General features: G+C 39.8%; 1 protein-coding gene across 12 annotated transcripts in view; it reads left to right on the top strand.

The window, feature by feature from the left end:
• The window catches only part of FRS2 (fibroblast growth factor receptor substrate 2), a 119284-nt gene extending 95459 nt beyond the window's left edge, over positions 1-23825 (top strand). For 9 of the 12 annotated variants that reach the window (XM_044755552.2, XM_070494714.1, XM_070494713.1 and 6 more), the window contains 6 exons: positions 7031-7125; positions 13827-13918; positions 15227-15413; positions 16227-16385; positions 16763-16926; positions 18106-23825. In XM_044755552.2, the coding sequence (XP_044611487.1) occupies positions 13853-13918; positions 15227-15413; positions 16227-16385; positions 16763-16926; positions 18106-19056 (1527 nt within the window). In that variant the 5' untranslated portion in view covers positions 7031-7125; positions 13827-13852 and the 3' untranslated portion in view covers positions 19057-23825. Of the gene's footprint in view, positions 1-1401; positions 1540-5761; positions 5949-7030; positions 7126-13826; positions 13919-15226; positions 15414-16226; positions 16386-16762; positions 16927-18105 lie in introns of those variants that run through there. The other 3 variants (XM_070494715.1, XM_070494717.1, XM_014858585.3) reach the window with 2 other exon arrangements.
• Positions 23826-24623: the final 798 nt, after the last annotated feature.

Genomic DNA, 24623 nt, shown 5'->3' on the forward strand with positions numbered 1-24623 from the left:
TAGCGGCTACCCACCCCCCCACCCTCAGCCCTAGGCAGGCAGCTCCCCATCCCCGGCTCCCAGGCCGGTGCAGCTTACACCCAGCTTGAGAGCCAGGGTGGGCAAGAAGGGCCCTCTCCTCTGAATTTTAGGAATCTGTGCTTGGAGGCTGCTGCTCCTCATCACGGAGGTCAGACGTTGTTGCACCTCTCCCATCGTCGTGCACCTCTCCCATCGTCGTCGACCTCTCCCATCGTCGTCGGCTTCTCTCCTTCCTGCCGAAGTGACTTCCAGGGATTTAAAGGGCTAACACCCTTTTTTGCTCTGTTCATTTTCCTCTTTTTCCCCTTTTGGGAGCCGGACGTTAAAGACTAGGACATTGAAAAAACAGTCACATGTACAGGGAAAGTTAGAAAGTGACCATGCATGTCCAGAAAAGGCTCAGAAAAGACCTGAGAAGACACTAGAGGCTGGCCATTGGCACAGAGACATCCTACAACAGTCAAAAAAATAAAAACAGTAGCAAAAATGGCAAGCCCTGGGGACGGGGAGAGTCTGATTTCCAGACTTACCACATTATTAGATTCAAATGTCCAGTATGCAACAAAAAATCACAAGGCCAAGAAACAGGAGGAAAGTATGGACCATTTGAAGGAAAAAAATTAATCAACAGAAACTGCCCCTGAAAAAGACCTTAAGGCAGATGTATTAGGCAAAGACTTTAAAACAACTGTTTTAAGTATGCTTACAGACCTAAAAGAAGGTGGGGAAAAGTCAGGAAGACAATGTATGAAGAAAAGAATATTGATGAAGAGAGAAAACCGAAAAAGAAACCAAACAGAAATTCTGGAGCTGAATAGTAAAACAACTAAAATGAAAAATTCAGTAGAAGGATTCGGAGGCAGATGTGAGCAGGCAGAATACAGAATCAGCAAACTTGCAGATAGGACAGTGGAAATTACCAAGTCTGAGGAACAGAAAGAAATGTGATTGAAGAAAAGTGAACAGAGCCTAAGAGACCGATGGGACACCATCAAGTGGACCAACGTACATATTGTGAGAGTCCTAGAAACAAAGAGAGACATTTGAAGAAATAATGACTGAAGACTGTCCAAATGTGATGAAAGACATGAATATAAACATCCAAGGAACTCATCGCTCTCCAAGTAAGATTAACTCAGAGATACCACCAAGACACATTATAATCAAAGTTCCAAAAGCCAAAGATGAGGAATCTTGAAAGCAGCAAGAGAGAAGCAGTCAATCACATAGGAAGCATCCTCGATAAGATTATCAGCAAATTGCTCATCAGAAACTTTGGAGGCCAGATGGCAATGGGCTGATATATTCAGAGTGCTAAAGGAAAACAACTGTCAACCAAGAATTCTGTATTCAAAAATGAGGGAGAAATTGCGACATTTCCAGATAAGCAAAAGCTGAGAGAGTTCCTGACCACTAGACCTGCCCTGCAGGAAGAGCTGAAGGGAGTCCTGCAGGGTGAAGGAAAGGATGCCAGACAGTATCTTGAAGCCGGATGGAGAAGTAGAGATCTCAATAAAGGTAAATACAAGGGGCACTGTAAAAGCTAGTACTGTTGTAACAAAGATTTGTAACTGCGCTGTCTGTTTTCTGTGTGATTCAAGAGACTAATACGTTTAAAGGAAAAAAATTATTATTAGTCTAAAAGCTAATATTATCCTAACTTTGGTTTGTAACTCTTTTGTTTTCTATATAATTTAGGAGACTAATGCATTTAAAAGAATTATTAGTCTATGTTTTTGGGTATACAGTGTATAAATCTGTAATTTTGTGACATTAGTAACTGAAAGGGGTGGGGATGGAGCTGTAAAGGAACAGAGTTTTTGTATGTTATTGTAGTTAAGCTGGTATAAATTCAAATCAGAGTGTTATTACTTTAGGGTGTTAAATGTCATCCCCATGGTCACCACAAAGAAAATAGCCATAGAATATACACAAAAGGAAACGAGAAAGGAATTTAAACATTTCACTACAGAAAAATCAACTAAACGAAAAAGAAGACAGTAATGCAAGAAATGAGGGACAAAAAACTTGAGGCATATAGAAAACAACTAGCACAGTGACAGAAGTGAGTCCTTCCTTATTAGTAATTACTTTCAACGTAAATAGGTTAAACTCTCCAATCAAAAGACAGAGTTTGGCAGAATGAGTAAAAACACGTGATCCAACTATATGGTGTCTACGAGAGATTCACTTGAGATCCAAAGATACAAATAAATTCAAAGTCAAAAGATGGAAATAGATATTCCATGCAAATAATAGCCAAAAGAGGACAGGGATGGCTATAATAATATCACACAAAATAGACTTCAAATTAAAAAAGGTTACAAGAAACAAAGAACAACATTACATATTAATAAAATGTTCAGTAGAGCAAGAAGATGTAGCAATTAGACATTTATGTACCTGAGGGTGGACTATCAAAATATACAAAGCAAAACCCAACAGAATTGAAGGGAGAAATAGTCTACAGTAATATCCAGAGCGTTGAAACCCTGTTCACAATAATGGCTGGAACAACCGGACAGAAGATAAGTGGAGGAAATAGAACACTTAAGTAGACCAACTAGATCTAACAGACATATACAGAACACTTTACCTAACAATAATAGCATAAGCATTTTTCTCAAGTGCACATGGGACGTTTTCCAGGATAGCTATATGTTAGCCACAAATTAAGTGTCAACAGGTTTAAAAGATAGATATCATGCAAAATATCTTCTCCAGAAAGAAGGGCATGAAGTTAGAAATGAACAACATAAAAAACTAGAAAATTCACAAAATTGTGGAAATTAAACAACACACTTTTAAACAACCAGTGGATCAAAGAAGAAATCATGAGAGAAATTAGGTAATACGTAGAGATAAATTAAAATGAAAACACAGCATGTTGCAATTTATGGGAAACAGAGAAAGAAGTGCTAGGGGGAATTTTATAGCTATAAATGCTTACATTAAAACAAGAGAGATCTCAAATCAACAACCTAACCTTATAACTCAAGGAACTGGAAAAAGAAGAGCGAACTGAAGCCAAAGCTAGCAGGGGTAGGGCAGAGACAAGCCGAGCATAGGAGGACAGGAGACATAATGAGACCAACAGTTGATTGCTCCAAAAGACCAACAACGTTGACACGCTTAACTAGATGGACTAAGGAAAAAAAGAGGGAAGACTCAAATTACCAAAATCAAAAGTGACAGTTAGGACATCACTATTGATTCTACCGAACTAAAAAGAGAGTAGTGTGAAAAATTGTACAGCAACAAATTGGATAACCTAGATGAAATGGACAAATTCCTAGAAACGCAAAACCTACCAAGACTAAATCACAAAGAAATAGAAAATCTAAATAGACCTATAACTAGTAAGGAGACCGAATCACTAATAAAAAAATCTCCTGATAAAGAAAAGCCCTGGACCCAATGGCTTCACTGGTAAATTCTACCAAATGTTTAAAGAAGAATATCAGTCCTTCTCAAACTTTTCCAAAAAACTGAAGAAGGAACACTTCCTAATTCATTCTGTGAGGTCAGCATTACCCTGATGCCAAAGCCAGACAGAGACGCTACAAGAAAAGAAAACTACAGACCATTTTCCCATATGAACATTGATTCAAAAATTCTCAACAAAATACCAGCAAACCAATTCAGCTACATATTAAAAGGATTTTATACCACGACAAAGTGGGATTTGTTCTTGGCATGCAAGGATGGTACACCATATTAACATTGATCAATATAATACACCACATTAACAAATGAAGGAAAAAACTACTCTGTCATATTAATTGATGCAGAAAAAGCATTTGGCAAAATTCAACACATTTTCATCATAAAAAACACTCAAAAAACTAGGACTAGAACAAAACTACATCAATATAATAAAAACCATATATGAAAAACCCACAGTGAATATAATAATACGAAAGACTCATGCTTTAAAGATCATGGATTAGAAGACACAATATTGTTAAAATTTTAGTGCTATCCAAAGAGATCTACAGATACAATGCAATCCCAGTCAAAATCCCAGTGATTTTTTTCAAAAGTAGAAAACCCATCCTAAAATTCATATGGACTCTCCAGGAATCCTGAATAGCCAAAACAATCTTGAAAAGGAAGAGCAAAGCTGGAGGACTCATACTTCCTGATACCAAAACTTACTACAAACCAGTTATCAAAAGAGTGTGGTCCTGGCATACAGACAGACCTAGAGACCAATGGATAGAATAGAGAGCCCAGAAATAAACCCGCACATATGTGGTCAAATAAGTTTTGACAAGGGTGCCAAGACTATTCAATGGGAAAAGGACAGTCTTTCCAACAAATGGTGCTGGGAAAACTGGATATCCGCCTGCAAAAAAATGAGCTTGGACCCTTACCTAACATCATAACAAAAGTTAACTCACAATGGATCAAAAACCTAAATATACAGTGTAAAACAGTAAAATTCTTAGACGAAAAATAGAACAAAGCCTTCATGACATTGGATTTGGCAATGCTTTCTTGGCTATGACATCAAAAGCACAGGCAACAAAAGCATGAATAGACAAATTGGGCTTTATGAAAAATAAAAAATTTCATTCATCAAAAGACTGTGAACAGTGTGAAAAAGGCAACCCACAGACTAAGAGAAAATATTTACAGATCATATCTTTGGTAATGGATTAATATCCAGAATATAGAGAGAACTTCTAAAACTCAGCAACATAAGAACAAACAACCTGATTCAAAAAATGGGCAAAGGACTTGAATAGACATTTCCCCTAAAAAGATAGATGAATGGCCAATAAGCACATGAGAATATGCTCAACATCACTAATCATTAGGGAAATCCAAATCAAAACAACGAGATACCACCTCACACCTGTTAGGATGGGTAATACCAAAGAAACAGAAAACAAGTGTTGATGAGGATGTGGGGAAATTGGAACCCTTGTCCGTTGCTGGTAGGAACGTAAATGGTGCAGCTGCTATGGAAAACACGATGGTGGTTCCTCAAAAAATTAACAATAGAATTACCATATGATCCAGCAATACCACTTCTGAGTCTTTATCCAAAAGAATCGAAAGCAGGGTTTCAAAGATATATTTGTGCATCCATGTTTATAGCAGCATTATTCACAACAGCCAAAAGGTAGATAAATGTTCATCAACAGATGAATGGATAAGCAAAATTTGGTGTATATGTATAACGTAATATTATTCAGCCTTAAAAAGGAAAGAGATTCTGACACATGTTACAACATGGATGAACTTTGAGGACATTATGCTAAGTGAAATAAGCCAGGCACAAAAAGATAAATACTGTATGATTTCACCCATGTGAACTTAGACCCTTACCTACAAAAATTGGTATCTAGAAAAGTCAAACTTACAACAACAGAAAGTAGAACAGGGCTTGCCAGGACTTAAGGGGAGCAGAAATGAGTTGTTTAATAGGTATAGAATTTCGATTTTGCAAGATGAAGAAGTTCTGGAGATTCGTTGCGCAACAGTATTGAATGTATTTAACATTGCTAAACTGTACACTAAAAATGAGTTAGGTGGTAAATTTTATGTTTTACTACAATAAAGGAAAATGGAAAAAGAAAAAAGGTACCAACGTGTAACAGAATAAAAAGTTTCAGAGATTCTAATGGAGGCTTTTTAATATATTAAGAGCTTTATAGATTGGTCCACTGATTCTTTAACATGTTTAACTTTATTTCAGAACTTAGAACTTTTCCTTGATAACTGGTCATAGATAGCCGACGCTCACTTCTCTTCATCGTATTTACTGCGATTAAACTCATTTCAGGATGGGGTTGTAGGATGCTTTTAAGTGGAATGAGCAAAGAGGAAGAGAGAAGATGTTCCTGAATTAAAGTTGGCTAAAATCTCATAGAAGAGAGAGATGGACACACAGAATATGTATTCATATTAGAGGAATGGTGGGTGGTCGAATTAGCTGGGCAGTTTTACTAGCCAGAGACAAAGTGTGGTGTGTGTTAAGCTTCTGGAGAAAAGAAGAGCATGCTAAGGAAGAGGTGCTGGGTTGCTGCCCAGCCTGACGTGGCTGTGGCAACAGGTTGCGAGGCGCACAAGCAAACACCTGGCTGAACTGCTGATTTTATGTATAGGTTTGAAGTCCATAATTGAAAATTTTGATTGTAATTGGGTTTATGGTTTTGGAAATGTTCATTTTAGATATGAATCATCTTTGTTAACTCTAGTTAATATGTAGGTTAAAGTGAGACTATTTGCAAAACCCCTTACATAATGCCTAATGTGGTGTAGCTATTCAGTAAATGTTACTGCCCATGTTTGAGTGCGCTTGATTTTTTTCTGTGCTGTAAAAAGTGAGTAAGTTGACCAGAAAATTTCTGAAAGTATATTGAAATCTTTTGAAACTCTACCTTGTAAGTAATTACCATAATTTGTCTCATTCTCGTGTGACTGTGGCATGCTATTTTTACTGTTTTCTGATGACTGACTCCTTGGAGTCACTTCTAGGGGATCTTGTGGAATAGGAAGATCCAGAGGGTAAATTCTAAAGAGAGTCCGCTCTTTGTGGGCAGTGATGGTGAGATTTTAGAAAAGCAGATGGAGATGGAGAATTAGCCTGCAACTGGCTAAAATGGGGTTTGAGAGCTGGAAAAGGAGTGTTTTTAGTCTAACCTCTCATTTATGTCTCAGGAGATAAGTATAGAGCAGTGAGTTGTCCAGTGTCAGAGCTATGGTGGAGACGCCAGAATCAATGACTTCCTGAAGACCCTGCTATCCAAACATCATAAAGCTTTAGACTTTGGTGTTTCTACTTTTTCTTTTGAAAAGGCCGTTATTCATAACATGTACATATCATATTAACTTTAAGAGTAGATCTTGTATATTAAATAATTTTAAATCAAATTTTTAGACTTTTGAGTTTGCTTAAGTAGGTTAACTGAACTAACAGTGCTGCCAGAATTCTCATAAGGAAAATTATTATTTTAAAAGAAATAAGAAATTCTCAACTTTTTCCTACTGTTTCCAGGTTAGGCCAGCAAACAAAGACAACATGGTGTTTTGAAGTATGATTGAACTCCTGATGCTGCAGCAGAGGCTAGGAGTATTAATGGCCAGATCTAGGTAAGTCAGAGTTTACTTAAAAATCATTAAATCCACAAATTGTATTTTTTAAATGAGAGATTTTAATAATGTTTTCTTGAATGCAGTCATTTTGCCTCCTGATTTGCTGTCAAAGAATAAGAATAAGGACAAATGGCTTTAATTAAACAAAGACAGTGTTTGCTAATTTAAAATGCAGTCATGCGGGCCAGCCCTGATGGCCTAGTGGTTAAAATCTGCCTCACTCCACTTTATCGGCCTGGGTTCAATTCCTGGGTGTGGAACCACATCACTCGTCTGTCAGTAGCCATGCTGTGGCAGTGGCTCACGTAGAAGAGCTCAGAGGACTTAACTATATACAACTATGTACTTGGGCTTTGGGGAGGAAGAAGAAAAAGAGAAGACTGGCAACAGATGTTAGCTCTGGGCGATTCATTCCCAGCAACAAAAAAAAAAGATATCATGTGTCACTTAACGACAGCGATGCTTCTGAGAAATGTGTCATCAGGCGATTTTGTCTTGTGAACGTCATAGACTGCACTGAAGGGAAAAACATTTGCCACCCCAAAGTGTGTCTCTTTAACATGATTATTTTAGGCTGATTATTTCTAAGAAACAAAAGACTCAGCAAGTTTTTCTTGTTACCTTCCCCTTAATTGCCTAAAAGAATTCAGATAAAAAAACGTGTCTCAGGAAGCAAGCTATCACCTGAGCGTGACATGAACTGGGTGGTGGACAGGGAGGAACCTAGAAAAGTCTGTCTGCTGGGCTCCCCTCTGTGTCTTCTGTTTCTGTGTGGCCAAACAAGCCCTTGTTTTCCAAAAGTTTGCTGCTTTTCTCCTACCTGTGAATTGTCTTCCTTCCCTTTGAAGTCCCCGACTCCCCCACCCCCAACAGCTTCTTTGTCTTTAGCAGAGGATGGTGTTTAAGGTGAGGGCTTCAGCCGTTTTGGTGAGTTCTGCAGTTTTCTTGGGTTTCTCTCATGTGTACATGTTATTAAACTTTTTTTTGTCTTTCAGTTGTTACTCTGTCTCATGTCAGTTCAATTCTTAGACCAGACAGAACCTAGAAGGGTGGAGGAAAATTTCTTCCTCCCCTGCAGTACTTACGCAGACCTAGACGGTACAGCCTCCTACACACCTAGGCTGGATGGTACTGATCTCACGGGACCACTGTCATATATGCAGTCCATTGTTGACCCAAATATTGTTATGCTGTGCATGACTGTATTCAGCAAACGTGTTGCAATGTTGATCTTCCCAAACAGTAGCTGCCTTTTGTTCTTGTTCCTTTCTTGAGGGAGCACAGTAAGTGTGTGTTTTCACTGAGTAATGAACTTGCCAGAGTAAGATGATGAGATCACATGGTCTCATCAAGTGTTTACAGTATTAGTACATGTTATTCACATTTACATAACCCAGATGTGTTCTCCAAATATTAACGTGGGCATAAATGCAGAATATCTAGCATCTGCCTTTCCCCTTGTCTAGGAGTTTGTGGCTCAAGAGGACGAGTCAGAGATGTGGATGGAAACTTCACATTGAAAAGTCTCCTCCTGGGCTGGAAGATGGGGCACAACTCCTGTTGTCCCGGCTCTCTCTGTCTCCCACTCCTGCTGGCCTTACTGTGGCCTCTGGTCCTCCTTGCCTCCATTCTCACCCGTTTCATCCACCCTCTTCTTTCTGTGCTTCTTCCTCACCAGCCCTGATGATCCATCACTTCAGACCCCTGTGTTGTGAACACCCTTTAGTTTCCTTGTCCTCTTACCCTCTGACCCTGGGTCAGTTGAACTGTGTCCCGCCCCGGACTGCTGAGCACAGCTACAAACAGTGTAGCCTGGCTCTCCAGCCTCTGCGGAGCTCTCGGCGCAGAACCCTCAGTAATCCCAGTACCTTCCTTGGGTGGCTCCTCCGTGAACCATCCTACCATTCTCTCCACGTCCCTCGTTCTGCAGAGTTGCCTTGTGTGTTACAAAGGAAATGTGGGATGGACCAGGTTACCTGCTTCAGCTTCTCTTCTGTGCTCCACCCGCTCTTCCTTTCTTCCTTCTCTCCTCAGCAGATGGGGCCTTCCTCGTCATCTGCACTGATTCTGAACCTGGCCCTGGAGCTCGTCTTCTCTCGCTCCCCCTCTGTCTTGATCCATCATGTAGCCCTTCTCTTTCCTTTGTTGTTTTATCTATTTTTTTTTTAACCTTTCCTGACCTACTGATTACAAACCTGCGTAAAGTGATGTCATCCTAACACAGTAAATAAGCAACGTATTTTCTTGTGACGTCGTGTTTGTCCCCCCGTCCTGCTCTACTACTTCTTTCTCAGCTTGTTCTTGAAAGAGCAGTTCAGTCTCTGGGGGGCTGCTTCCTTGTTTCCTGTGCTCTCTGCAGTTGGGCTTCTGCCTCTGCCCCTCCACTGTGGGTGGAACCCTCCTTCTTGATGCTTTCTTGTCTTAGTTTGTGCTACTTTGACCTCTTTTTCCTCCTTCACTGACTTCTTTCTCCTCCAGTACCTACACATTTGTATTCCCCAGAATTTCAGTTGCAGACCACTCTCCATACCGTTCCAGAGCAGTGTCTTCTGTTTCATAGCTTCAAATTCTGTGTGTGTGAATATTTACCTCCTCCCTCACACCCACACTCATATACTAACTCGATTGCATGTCTCCGTTTGGTTTTCTCTGGAATCTCAATGTGACATGTCTAAGACTGAACTAATAGCCATCTCTTCCACTTGAAGACTACCAGTTTTTCTCTCTCTCGGGTAATGGAGCCAGCACCCTTCGTTGGCCACACTGGAACCTGCCTCTTCCTTCCTGGAGGCCTAGCCAGCCACTCAGTGCTGCTGACTTCCTCTCCTCAATCTTTCTCAAATTCATCTTTTTCTTCTTTATTCCTACTATTTCTTCTCGGGTTTTAGGTCTTTAGCATATTTCATTTTTCAGTAGTCTCTCACTGATTTCCCTTCCTCTGAGCCAAAACCCCACTTAAATTGATCCTGCACATGGAGGAATTTAGAGTGAAGTCCTCGCCACCTCACTTTTGCTTAGAATTCTTCGGTGCCTTTCCATCATGCGTAGGATAAAATTCATTCTCCTTGGTGTGGCATACAAGGCTTTTGTGTCATGTACTAGGCTTTTCGTTAATTATTATTGGACTGAACTGAAGTACTCAGTGAGGTCAGAATCCCCAAGTAGGTGGCGCCACCACTCCTGTGTCCCTGCCAGCAGGGGAAGTTGCCTGTGAGGGAGGCAAGTGGAGGAATCATTTTTCTGCCCCTTTTGAGAAACAGATTAAAAATATTCCTTTGAGGCACCATCTTTTAGGATTCTTTGTTCAATTTCTGTAAAGAATGTCCTTGGGATTCTGATTGGGATAGCATTGAATCTGTAGATTGCTTTAGGTAGTATGGACATTTTAACTATGTTTATTCTTCCAATCCATGTGCATGGAATGTCTCTCCATCTCTTTATGTCGTTGTCAATTTCTTTCAAGAAAGTCTTGTAGTTTTCATTGTATAGATCCTTCACTTCCTTGGTTAAATTTATCCCAAGGTATTTTATTCTTTTTGTTGTGATTGTGAATGGGATTGAGTTCTTTTTCTGTTAGTTCATTGTTAGTGTATAGAAATGCTACTGATTTATGTATGTTGATTTTATACCCTGCTACTTTGCTGTAGTTGTTGATTGTTTCTAATAGTTTTTCTATGGATTCTTTGGGGTTTTCTATATATAAGATCATGTCGTCTGCAAACAGCGAGAGTTTTACTTCTTCATTACCTATTTGGATTCCTTTTATTTCTTTTTCCTGCCGAATTGCTCTGGCGAACACCTCCAGTACTATGTTGAATAGGAGTGGTGAAAGTGGGCACCCTTGTCTTGTTCCTGTCCTCAGAGGGATGGCTTTCAGTTTTTGTCCATTGAGTATGATGTTGGCTGTGGATTTGTCATATATGGCCTTTATTATGTTGAGGTACTTTCCTTCTATACCCATTTTATTGAGGGTTTTTATCATAAATGGATGTTGGATCTTGTTGAATGCTTTCTCTGCATCTATTGAAATGATCATGTGGCTTTTGTTTCTCATTTTGTTAATGTAGTGTATCACGTTGATTGACTTGAGGATGTTGAACCATCCCTGTGTCCCTGGTATAAATCCCACTTGATCATGGTGTATAATCTTTTTGATGTATTGCTGTATTCGGTTTGCCAAAATTTGGTTGAGGATTTTTGCATCTATGTTCATCAGTGATATCGGCCTGTAGTTCTCCTCCTTTGTGTTGTCCTTGTCAGATTTGGGGATCAGAGAGATGTTGGCTTCATAGAATGTGTTAGGGAGTACTCCATCTTCCTCAATTTTCTGGAATAGTTTGAGAAGGATAGGTATTAAATCTTCTTTGAATGTTTGGTAGAATTCTCCAGAGAAGCCATCTGGTCCTGGACTCTTATTTTTGGGGAGGTTTTTGATTACTGTTTCTATTTCCTTACTTGTGATTGGCCTATTCAGATTCTCGAGGCACCATCTTTTAAAGCAAAAGCTACACTGTAGGAATCTTTTAGCTCTGTATATTTGTGAGGAGGTCAGCAGTGAGGGTGGATATTTACTTTCAAGAAGGTTTTTTTTTAATGTTTCTATCAATTATCCCTTTGCTTTAGAAAAAATTTTTAAATGTTCCTTTGCCTCCTTCTCATCCTGTAATTTATTAAACGTTTATGGAGCATGGGCTGTGTCAAGCAGTGTGCGTAGTGCCCTGGAAAATTAAGGAGATGGGTTCCCGTCTTCAGGGAGATCACAGTGAAGTAGGTGGGGAGACAGAAGCATTGCCATGGAGAGGGATCAGCACCACGACAGTCTTGTCCACTGGCCTGCGGGGACCGTCGAGGCAGCCCGCCTGGGTTGACTGGAGCCCAGATCCTCCCTCGATGCGTCACGGTTTGGCCCCTGTGTGTGTGGCGGCGCCCCATGCTCTAGTTGCAGGGACACCCCCTGTCCCTGAAGGCGCCGCCCTCCGGCCCTTGCCTCCTGCCTGCCCTTTGATCCGTCTCAGGACCTGTTTCTGGTTTCTGCTCACCTTTTCAAGTACCAGCTCAGGTGCTGCACCCTGCCCTGCGTAACCCAGAATGTTTGTTGCTTGCCTCTCGCCCACAGAACTCTCCTCCTGTTCCGATAGAAGGGTTAGCTTAGTGCGTTATCCATTTGTATCTCTCTCTCCTGTTAGACTCATGGCTTTTCAGAGGGACATGCTGTGCTTAGTCATCTTTACACCATGATGCTTAGCTGGCATATTCGTTAGAGCAAAATACCAAATAGGAGTCTTACTTAACTTTACTGTTTTGTTTATCACTTCTTTTGGCTTAAACACTAGTATACTTTTTCGTCTTCTTAATACTTATACCTGCCAGGCATTCTTTACCTTTGTTTAGTACAGTTCATTCAGCTCACAGGGGACTTAGAGCACCTACTGTGTGCTAGGTTTGTGTTAGGAACGGGGGATGCAAACATGAATAAGGGCCATCCCTGCAGGGAGGAGCTCGCCGTGGAGGGAAGAAGACAGAGAAGTGGACAGACAGCCTGTCACAGTTTCTGCTCAGTACACAGTGTGAAAGGCGCTGTGACCCTGGGAAGGCTGGGGTGCTCTGGGGGATGCATAAGGAGTATAATGCACCCAGGTGCTTGGAGCCAGAGAAGGCTTCCTAAAGGCATTGCTCTCTGCGTTGAATCTTGAGAAAGGAAAGAAGCAGGAGGGGAGCAGCATGGAAGGATGTGAGGGACCAGATGCTCTGGGAAGCTGTTTGGTATGACTGGGTAGGGCTTGAGCAGAAGGAAGGGAGTCTAGACTTCATCTGTACACAAGGGCCAGATTTTAAAGGGCCTCATGTCATAGTGACGAGCTTTGAATTTTTTCCTGAAGGTCATGAAGAACCACTGAAGAATTTTAAGCAAGTTCGGATCACATTTATGTTTTTAATGTTTAGTAACTTCCTGTGCTTCCTTCCCTGCCTCTTTTTCAAATCTTCTCACATTCGCTCTGATTCTTTCTCTTGTTTGTAAGTGACATTTTGAATTCCTCCTTTGTTCATTTGGAGTGTGGTTGAACACTGAAAGTCATCGTAACCTCTTCCCTTACACTTCTGTGGGAAAGAGAGTTAGCTACACAAGCTCTGTCAGTTTTGCCAGTGTTCTCTGTGTGAGTTACTGCTGAATTTTGAGTTGTATTTCTCTCTAATGAACTATTCCAAATTTGTTTTTGTCTTATTTACCAGTGAATTCTTGTTGGGTGGGGTACATAAAAGATACTGCAATGAATAAGAAGAATCAACATTCCTGCCAAACCACAAGTCTAGCATCCCTCTGGAAATTTATTAAAAGAGGGACATGAAATTCCTGATAAGTCATAATTAATTCCATGAATGAACTTATTTAAATAATGTTACATGTGAGACTTTAAATTGTTTTTTTTTTTAGATAATTTTAAAATGGGCCAATCTTTGCAAATTAAACTGGAAATTTGAGGTTTCTGTGAAGTCTGCCTCATATTGTTCTCATTGTCACTGAGCAAACCCATCAAGCAGTTGTGTGAAATCTAGCTGCAGCTGTGCTCCCTCTTAGGCTTAATTTTCCTCATCAGAGTAACGCAGGGCGTGTGTTCCATGACTTCTAAAGTCCTTTTCTGTTTTATGATTTTCGCAGCCTACATCTAATAATTTTTTCCACCTTATCGTTCATGTAGTGTTCACATGGTCTTCTGAAGAAGCCATGGGTAGCTGTTGTAGCTGTCCAGATAAAGACACTGTCCCAGATAACCATCGGAACAAGTTTAAGGTCAGTAAGATTGTGTGAGTCCTTCTCTCGCTGCCTGCTTGGCTGTTGTCCTTCCACTTCACTTGATACCTTACACCTCACTTTTGTCTCCAGACCCTTTCATTGCCCTTTTGGTCCACTTTGTGTTTCTTGTTCTAACAAATGACGACCACGTTTTCTTACTGACGGTGTGGAATCCTCTTTCCTTTCCCTCTGGTTCTCTGTGTCCAATTAACCATACAGTTCTGGTGATACTTTTTTTAGAGCTCCATTCTGTAGTTGCCCTTCAGTCCCATCACCGCCTCCCTGTCACTGCTTCATGCCTGGACCATTTCTTAATAGAGCCCACCTCCCGTCACCTTTGTGATCCAGCTGCGGTTGGCGTCAAGTTAATCTTCCTATTTCATCATTCTAAAACTTCCTCTTTTTCAAATCTTCTCACATTCGCTCTGGGGACTAGATGCTCTCCTCCTTACTCCTCCATAGCCGTTTAGTGTCTCTCGTAGTCTGGCCTCAGTCTGCCATAAGTCATAGTCCTTGGATCACAAGACCTAGGTGTCAGTCACAGCCCTGCTGCTTCATAACTGTGTGACCTTGGGCAGGTTACATTATCACTAAGTCCTTGTTTCATTTTTGTACAATGGAGAAAATAGTATTACCTGCAGTTTAGGATTGTTAAGAGGATTAAAAGGGAAACATGCATGTAAAGTGCTTTGCCCAGCTCCAGGGGAATGGCAAGTCCTCCCCACATGTTATCTAGTCTTCATAGTCTCCAGCCATTTTCCGAAACTGAGCAATGCAAGGCCTTCCCTTACGTGAACTCCACCAGTCTTGTCTTGGTCTCTCTGAAATACCTTCTTTGCCTCTGCTGTAACACTGTATCTTCAGGATGTACCCTACGACTCCTGACCCACCAGCTGTCTCTCTCAACTGCCTTTCCTGTCTAACTTTCCTCCTACCTGAGGCCCAGCCACGTCCCTCCTCTTCTTGTGTGGAGGCTTCTCCAGTAGCCCTAGGCCACCGTTCCTACCTTTTGCAGCCTCTGCTGCACTCTCTCGTCAATTAATGCCATCCAGTTCTGTGGTGCTGACTTGGTGTGGGTGCCCTGTCTTGTCTCCCCAGTGGGAACATGGGTTCCTTGGAGACAAAGTGGGTACCACGCTACTGCATTACCCACACCCTGCACATGTTGATTGACGAATGAACTGTCAAAGGAGTGAACAGCTGAGCCAGTCAGCAGCTGTGCATTTTCCTGACAAGCTGGTTAAATATGTGTGTGACTGTCAAGCGGGAGCATTATGTTCGCACTAATTAAACTTTCTTTTTTAGGTCATTAATGTGGATGATGATGGGAATGAGCTAGGTTCTGGCATAATGGAACTTACAGACACAGAACTGATTTTATACACTCGCAAGCGTGACTCGGTGAAATGGCATTACCTCTGCCTGCGACGCTATGGCTATGATTCGAATCTCTTTTCATTTGAAAGTGGTCGAAGGTGTCAAACTGGACAAGGTAGGTGGAGCCTTTGTTGTTTTTTCTCCAAACAGTATCATGGTGAAATACTGTTCTTTCAGTTATTCTAGATGTAGTGTTTAAATTAATATTTTACCTTTCTCCTGATAGAAAAAATCCCCCAAATAGTGGATTGTTAACAAAAGGGATATAGTAAACTGTGTATTCATTTGTCAAGCATTTAAGCACATTCTTTATGTCAGGAGTTTTGACTCATTTTAACTTTAAGGTTTTTAGTAAATGATTAGTCCCAGTAAATTGACTGTGTGTCTTTACTATTATACCTTGTTGGGGAAAGAACGTAAACTTTGGAATCAAACAGAACAGAGTTTGGTTTTTTTGCTACTTACAACTTGAACGGCCTTGCACAAGTCACGTGACCTTTGTCGAGCATCAAATGTCTTCTCTACCGGAGGAGAATGATAATCCTTCCCCTACAGAATTATCATCCAAATTAAACAGATAATGACTGTAACCCTGCAGCCAGGGCCTGTGCAGTGGCAAGGGACCACATTAGTGAGGATGAGTTGGCCCCTGTTGATAACAGCAGACTAGAGTAAGTATTCAAATCTTGTTTTTGTCTACCTTATTTGGGGCCACCTCCTTTAGACAAATGAAAATTATTCTCTCAACTTTCTCTTGGGTTTTTGTTTTGAAGCAGGGAGTATCATTAATTTATCAGACATTTATTTGAAAAGGCTTTCTTGCTATTGATGCACAGATGCTTGCTTTCCAATTCTGTTCTTTGACAGATGCTCCTGTATCTTTTTTAAGGATGGGGTAACCATTTTCCCTTCTGGTTTATATCTGCAGGGATCTTTGCCTTTAAGTGTGCCCGTGCAGAAGAGTTATTCAACATGTTGCAGGAGATTATGCAAAATAATAGTATAAATGTGGTGGAAGAGCCGGTTGTAGAAAGGAATAATCATCAGACAGAATTGGAAGTCCCCAGAACACCTCGAACACCTACAAGTAAGGACCCGTTTCCCACTTGTATTTTGAATAATGGACATTTATTAACTACAGATTCTGGATATTTAATCTATAACATGTTGGAAATCACGTTTGGCTAATATAAGTATGATCGTCAGTTTTTAAAAACTGTTAGCTATGAATATAAACATTTTTACTATTTAAATATGCAGACATTAAGTGTTCCATATTATCTAAAATGTGAATGGGAAGTTGAAGTGGAAGGGCACTGTTCGTGTTCTGCCTTCTGCTGTGTCTTGCCAGAAACACTTTCCTTAATCCTCGCAGTGCAGATTGCATTCCAGTTCATTTTTTTCTCTCTGCCCTACCCCTGTGTCCTGCTTTTCTTCTTAACCAACCAACAAACAAAAACTCAGCTCCAGGATTTGCTGCTCAGAGCCTGCCTAACGGGTGTCCCCGATACCCCTCCTTTGGAGACGCCTCGTCCCGTCCCTCCAGCAGACACCCCTCTGTGGGAAGTGCCCGCCTGCCCTCCGTTGGGGAGGAGTCTACACACCCTTTGCTTGTGGCTGAGGAACAAGTAAGTGTGTCCCCCTGTCTAGCGGGTAGTAGGCTGTTGGCGTTCAAGTGGTGCCGTGCTGAGACTTGCAGATTGTAGTCAGTTTGAGTTTTAGCTTTCACTGTTTGCATGTGACTTTTGTAGTGAAGAATCAGAGGAAATAGTGTGTATTTGCTGACGTATGACCAAATAAGTACAGGTATTGCAGGCAGCTTAGCATGACAGTAGTTTGTGGGTTCACAGGAGAAGGGCGTCTGTAGATGAAGACAGACATGACTTATGGCCGGTTCCTGTTATAAGACGGCCACTGGATTGGAGTTATGTGCTTTTTGTGTCGTAGTTTTATCGTTGATGGACTACTGGCAGCAGGCAGACTTTGTTGTCAGTGTTTTATGGAGCCATTTAACATTGCTGACTATTCTGTTTTTCATTTGAGGAGTGAATTATCTGGTTGAACATTGTCTATGTATTAATTAGTTATACTTATCTTTTGTGAACCTCATGGTTGTTTATCATTAAGAAATTTTTACTGTTTTAAAATTTGTTTCTTTGTATTCTTTACATAGTAAATGAATTCTTAATATTATTTGCTATAATTACATTTCCCCCAGTTTTGCATTTTATTTTTGAGCTTTTCAAATTTTATGTACAGACTTCTAAACATTTTTATATCATCCCCACCAAAATACCATTGAGCTTTTTCTAAGTAGTGATAATTTCTTAGTGGGTGATATTTATTTTATATCTATGCGTTTTACAGAACTGTTATTAAATCTAATAGGGTTTATATCTTTATATAGTTAGATCATGTGTAAATAATGATAAATTTGTCTCTTCCTTTTTAATACTTGCTGTTTATTTCTGAATTACGTTTTAATGCATTGATGAGAATTTCTACAACAAAATCAAAATGATGTATTCCTTGTTTGTTCCTGATTTTAGTTTGACAGAATGCTTCTCATGTTTCACTGTCAAGTACAATGTTGCATGTTATTTTGAAGTAGTTTTTTAATGAAGTTAGGAAGACCTTTTTACATTCCTCCCCATCTCCTCACCTTTTTATTAGTAAAAACCGGGTACAAAGGCTTTGAAGTAAGAGTATATTTAGAGAGAAAGTTAATCAATAAAATTAACTGATGTGGTCAGACTTTTTGTTTTATTTTAAGCAAGTTTATGATTCACTTTCCTGGTTTCTTTTAGGTGCACACCTATGTCAACACTACAGGTGTGCAAGAAGAGCGGAAAAACCGCACAAGTGTGCATGTCCCATTGGAGGCAAGGATTTCTAATGCTGAAAGCAATACACCAAAAGAAGAACCAAGTAATATTGAGGACAGGGACCCTCAGATTCTTCTTGAACCCGAAGGAGTCAAATTTGTCTTAGGACCAACCCCTGTTCAAAAGCAATTAATGGAAAAAGAGAAACTGGAGCAACTCGGAAGAGATCCAGTCAGTGGAGGTGGTGCAAATAGCACAGACTGGGACACTGGCTATGACAGTGATGAACGAAGAGATGCACCTGCAGTCAGTAAGCTGGTGTATGAAAATATAAATGGGCTATCCATCCCTAGTGCCTCAGGGGTCAGGAGGGGTCGTCTGACATCCACCAGTACCTCAGATACCCAGAATATCAACAACTCAGCTCAGAGAAGAACTGCATTGTTAAACTATGAAAATTTACCATCTTTGCCTCCTGTTTGGGAAGCCCGCAAGCTAAGTAGGGATGAAGACGACAATTTAGGACCAAAGACCCCATCTCTAAATGGCTACCATAGTAATCTAGATCCAATGCACAACTATGTAAATACAGAGAATGTCACAGTGCCGGCAAGTGCTCACAAGGTCGAATATTCACGGCGTCGGGACTGTACACCCACAGTCTTTAACTTTGATATCAGACGCCCAAGTTTAGAACACAGGCAGCTCAACTACATACAGGTTGATTTGGAAGGTGGCAGTGACTCTGACAACCCCCAGACTCCAAAGACGCCTACCACTCCCCTTCCACAAACCCCTACTAGGCGCACAGAGCTGTACGCTGTGATCGACATCGAGAGGACTGCCGCCATGTCCAACCTGCAGAGAGCTCTGCCTCGAGACGATGGCACGTCTAGGAAAACGAGACACAATAGTACTGACCTGCCCATGTGAGCCTGGGAAGCATTATGTTGTTTGCACCTTTGTGAAGTTTTTAAAAAGGAAGATGCAAGTGCTTCATTTTCATTTCTAAACACTAACTCCTTTTATAGACTTGATAAAATTTTTTTCTGAATATTTCATGTGCTTCTTTAACTAAAGGGAATTAATATAGAGCAGGTACTCATTAAAGAACACTAATTTCATTATCTACTACTCATTATTGTACAGCAGCATTCCCATTTTCACAGTGCCTATTTAAAATGAGAGTTGAAGTGAGTGACATGCTGGTTGATTTTTATCAATATTATGGACTTATGCATATCATTCATGTTGAAGTCATGGTTGGCATTTGAAACATTTTATAAAACCTCTTGGTAATGTGCAGTGCTAACAAATAACTCTAGGCTTTGAAGGTACTATTTGTAGATTCACTCTTCATGGTATGTGGCCCCCAGCATGTAATACGAGGAATCCTTTATTTCATTAATTGTAGGCTTTTTGACTTGAGCCAAAACAGATGGAAAGGAAGTAAAAGCACCACACCTCTGTGGATGCCAGTCAGTTCCTTGCCTTCAGTGTTACTAGAAAGAGTCCTGTTTCCGTGAATGCGGTTTGCTGTTGGTGTGTTGAAAGGCAGGAAGGAGACAAGATTTTCTGTTCACTCATCTCATGATGTCATTTGAAGGGCATGCCCAGATTCTTAATCAGAATTACAATAGGCTCAAGAATCAGTCTCAGGTCACTTTACCCAAAAGCATTTGAAAATCTGAACCATGATCTCTTGACAGTCCTTCTCTTGTGGATTATTAGCAGAAACATTGTTTTCCAGAGGCGTTTTTGCCACTAGGTTGCCGTTTACCTTCCCTTTTTTCCTTTGGTGTTGGGGTGTCTTATTTTGTTGCTTAATGTCTTTTTCAATTTGAAATGTTTGAGTTTGTATATAGTTTTGAAATTGGATTGTGTGTTCATTGTTGTTGAATTTGCATTTTTGTCCATTTGTGGTTTTGAAGGTTCATTTGGAAGTTGCTGTTATCTACAACAGGGTTGCCCTTGTCCAGTATTTATTTATATGCTGTTTACTTTTCAAGTTGATAAAAGCATTCTCTCAATTCTGAATTTCACTTGTGTCCATAGGTGATCTCTTTAGCAGCTGAGGGAAAAAAGGAAGCTATGTGTAGCATGCAGAGTCCCTGAAGGTACTGTTGTTTCCTGGGTGGGCGCCCTCCCCAGCACCTTAGGAGTGCGTCCCTTAGTACCACACTGCAGTCGTCGCGCCCAGCGCAGTGCTCCTGGCTCTGTGTCCTTGCGCTCACGACTGGAGCTTAGATTATCCCTTGATTTCAGTAGAATGGTAAGACTATTGCCAGCCTAGCAGGTACAGTGGAAGTCTTGTAGCAATGAGATTGTGTCATAATTTAGGATTTAAAATGAATTGAAGTTTATATAAACTGATGTGAATCCATATGTCTAACTCTTGGAAAATCAAAATTTTCCAGTTTCCCAAACACTAGAGAATACAAGAGAAAGTAGAGTGGAAAGAAGATTAGGTAACCTCGCAAAATATTTTACTGTTTTCTCTAAACATGAGGAAGTTTGAAATTATGATCGGGATCTACAGATGTAACTAAGGTTAATTTCGCTTGAAATACAGCATCCAACCTGTTCAGTAAAGAACCTAATTATAGAACAGTGAATGGATTAGCAGAATAATAGAGTGGGACCATTATAAAGAAGGTAAATTATTAAAGGTGTCTTTACTCTTTTCAGTGCTGTTGGTTTACGTGCATAGCAGAATCTTCTTTTCTCCCTGTGAACTTGGTGCTTACTAAAGTGCTCACTCTTCTGTCAAAAGAGAACAGTGGTATAGGTGGGCCGTTTCCACTTTTAATATATTGTCCCATTTATGCTTGCTTCGGAGTAGATTGCTAATCGTGCCAAATTTATGTGATGATTTTTGTAATGTAGAATAAGAATTATGATGGAACCAGTACACCTGGTTTTCTCCAAAACAAGCAGTCAAGAAGAACATTAACCTCCAAATGAAAGGGCTGACCTATTTATTCATTTTGGAGGTTGGATACTTCATTTTCTTTCTTTTGCTCATCCTTTCCATTTTTCCTTCCAGATTCTAATTAGTTTTTATATTTTTTAGGTAACTCCAATATAATCATTGCAGTTTATGCTTTAAATGCTGTGTGCTTTAAAAATGAAAATGGGACCAATTTGTCTGCTAAGAATTTGGTTTTAGGTACTATGAGTATTAGGAAGATGTATACAACTGGTGTTAATTTCTAGATGTCTCTGGAAATCACCTGTGTTCCTATTTAATAAAAAGTAATGTGGAACACTCCTTGTCCTTTGCAGTAGTCTAGTATTGGGCATTAAGCTCTGTGCTGGAATAATGTACTTATTACTAGGTGCATTTTAGAATGAGATATTTTATTGGGATATAATTGTGGCCATATGTTTCAGAATTTCTGAGACAGACCTAATTTTAGATATTCTGTTCCGTTGATAGACCATGTGATCCCACTTTCTGGTTTTAGAAAAATAGTCATTGTTCATATGTCTTTCCCAAAATAGAGTCCTCTTTTATTCATATAGATCATAACAGCTTTTATCCCAGACCAGGGTTGGAAACTCATGTGGGTATGACCTGTGTTTTTTCTTAGTGTGTTTTATTTCCCAGTTTCATCTTCCTTTAAAAATGAAAATATGGTGCCTTCCCTCCCTCCAGGAAGATTGGCAAATAGTTCCTATTATTTACTGCTGCTGTGGAGTGATGAGAAATGCACTTTACTCGTGAAGATTCAGCAAAAAGCTTTTCACTTCCCAGTATATCCAGAGTAGATCACATTTGGGACTTATGAAAATTTGCCAAGCAGTCTTTGTTTTTATAGTTATTAATGTTGACCCCACAGTTCAATGTTATGTCAGGCTACTGTTTGTTTATTCTCCCCCTCCCAAAAAAAAAAAATCTGTGGCACAGCAAATAAAATGTACCTCAATAATGTTCTATTAAAAGTGGGACGGGGCCTTACGTTTTCATAATTTCCCAGTAATGTGCCACCATAGTCTTGCCTCAAGGTGAGGTTTTAACAACCATAAAAGTACTTCCCACTACCCCCCGTGCTGTTCCTAACCCTTAATGCCCGTGTTTTGTGCAATGTGTAGTGTGTGTGTAAATATATATGTGTGTGCACATATATATATCCACACATCCTTGAAATAGACATGCCATCAGAGACGACATTCAGAAGTACCTGATGTACGGGCATCTCATTCATACTTCTGATATGTGAGGTATATGGTACTAATTACCTTTTCCCTCATGTTTGCCAAATTTGAATAAAGGCATTGGTACGAAATTACAGAATGTATAGAAAATGTTTTGGGCTTGAAAAATTAACAAATATTTTATGACATACCACAGTGTACTCTCCCCAAACCAGCACCCTATCTAACTTTCCTGTTCTTTACATCCCTTTTCCCATCCCTAGTCCCTTGTTTTTTGGGGGTGTAACACAGTTCTTTTGTAGCAGCGTTACAATTGCAGTGCTATGACAGTTGGACCATAATAGCATGGAAATGGACTGCTATTAAAAGTACAGTAGTCACCGCTGTGCCACCTCTGCATTAGTAAATGCAGAATATGCATTCTAGAAAGGATAAATTTTGTTATGTTTTTATTTTCCTTACGTTGTATAATATTGTAAGATTATTGTATGTCCTAATTTGCATTATAAATGTTTTTTTCCTACGTAAAGGCATAAATATAGCAACTTTGTATAAAGGTAGCTTATTAGAGTTTTAATTTTTCTTTTATAAAAAATTGTCTAACAGTGGGACTACCATTGCCAAATTGTATATGAAATATGAATTTTACCCCCTATGGTTAGTTTCTTTTATAAACATTCCATATTTCTCTAATAAAAGACATAAGTGATACTGTACTATGCATAAATCATATTTTAATGCTGTTGCATATCAGCATTTTAAATTTGGGTTTGCATTTTTAATATTGGCAAAATTTACCACTGTTGACTAAGAGCTTCTTGTGTGTGTAACAACATCCGTTGTCCTCTCTCCCTCCCCACCCTGTGTTCTGCTTCTCTCCATCAGTGCCAACTCCATCCATTTTGTAGCATGGCAATAAGATAGAGCTGTTATCCCGAGGCCGAGCGTGGCTCTTCAGAGAAGGTGGAGATGGGAGGGTTGCCCTCTCGTCGTCCTGTGCATATGACACTTGCCGTATAAACCCTGTCTCCAGGCATGAGAGTTATCTCATATATGATGTCAACATGCTTTTAAGGACAAGTGTGAATGTGCTTTTAAGCTTAATTTTTGTCATAACAAATAAGAACTAATTTTTTATCTTTGGAGAAGTCAGAGTTCTTGAAGTACAATCAAACCTTTATTAACTGGAGTACTTACAGAATAAGCTAATAATTGAATTTAGTTCAACAAGGGCTAAGCAACACATTTAAAAAAATCCTTATTTATTGTAGAGTATTAGTATACTGTCCTAAAAGTTATATGCAAAATATGGTTTCATCTTAGATGATTTAGGATCTTGCAATGCCTTACTGTTATCATTCTGGCATAAATTCCATGATGAGGTACTCAAGTTGATACTGGAAGCTGAGCTGACTATACACTGACCTTAAGCATTCGTGAAAAACTGCTTTGTTGAATAAAATCTGATCGGAGTTCTCATGGTTACTCTCCCCTTATTGCCGAAAGTAGATTGCAATAAAACCCCAATAAAAGTTTGGTTGGATACCTATTTAAAGTTCTACTGTATTTATATTTCACACATTTATTGAAACTTTATGATAAGAGGTTTTATTTCTTAGTCTCATATCACTACCTGCATTTTCAAAGTGAACAGCTAGTGGGTTCAGGATTACGTTTCATCAAAGGGAAATGAAATTGTAAGCATGGGGCAGACTCTCACAGTTTTATCTGCAAGGTCATTCAAACTAGTAGTTCTCAGCTCTGGACTCCAAACCTGTCTTTAGTCATGGAGTGACACTACAAAGCATGGTTGGGTACAGCTCAGATGGAGATCATTTAAACCATGAAGGGGACAGACAAGGCCACAAATGATTGGGTGCTTACTATGTGCCAGACACCATGGAACACATAAATCAGAAACCACATCTTGGAAAACTTGGGTATTCATTTTCAGAAATTGAAAACTTCTTTGGATTATTTCTGTATCTTTCCTTTGAATTCCTTTGAAGACAGTAGCTATGAATGAATGAGCATGAAGTAGGCTCTATGCTAAAGATAGCAGTCCTTGTCCTCAAAAGAATTTGTAGTTTGGAATAGTCCTTCTAAGGGGGGCAATGCCATTCCTCCCCCGCAAAAACTAAGCCCTAAAACATAAATTGTAAGTAAGGAATTGACTTCTCCCTGATAGCTCTAGAATGATGCTAGCTATATACTTTAGGAGAGTTGAAAACTTGTCACTCCAATCCTTAATATAAATGATGTGATAAAGGCACACACAAAGGAAGGGCATCTAACCGAGCCTGAGAATGGAGGTGTTCGAGAAAACTTGGAGGAAGTAATCC

This window comes from Equus asinus, chromosome 22 (assembly GCF_041296235.1).
Source record: "Equus asinus isolate D_3611 breed Donkey chromosome 22, EquAss-T2T_v2, whole genome shotgun sequence".
Taxonomy (NCBI): domain Eukaryota; kingdom Metazoa; phylum Chordata; class Mammalia; order Perissodactyla; family Equidae; genus Equus; species Equus asinus.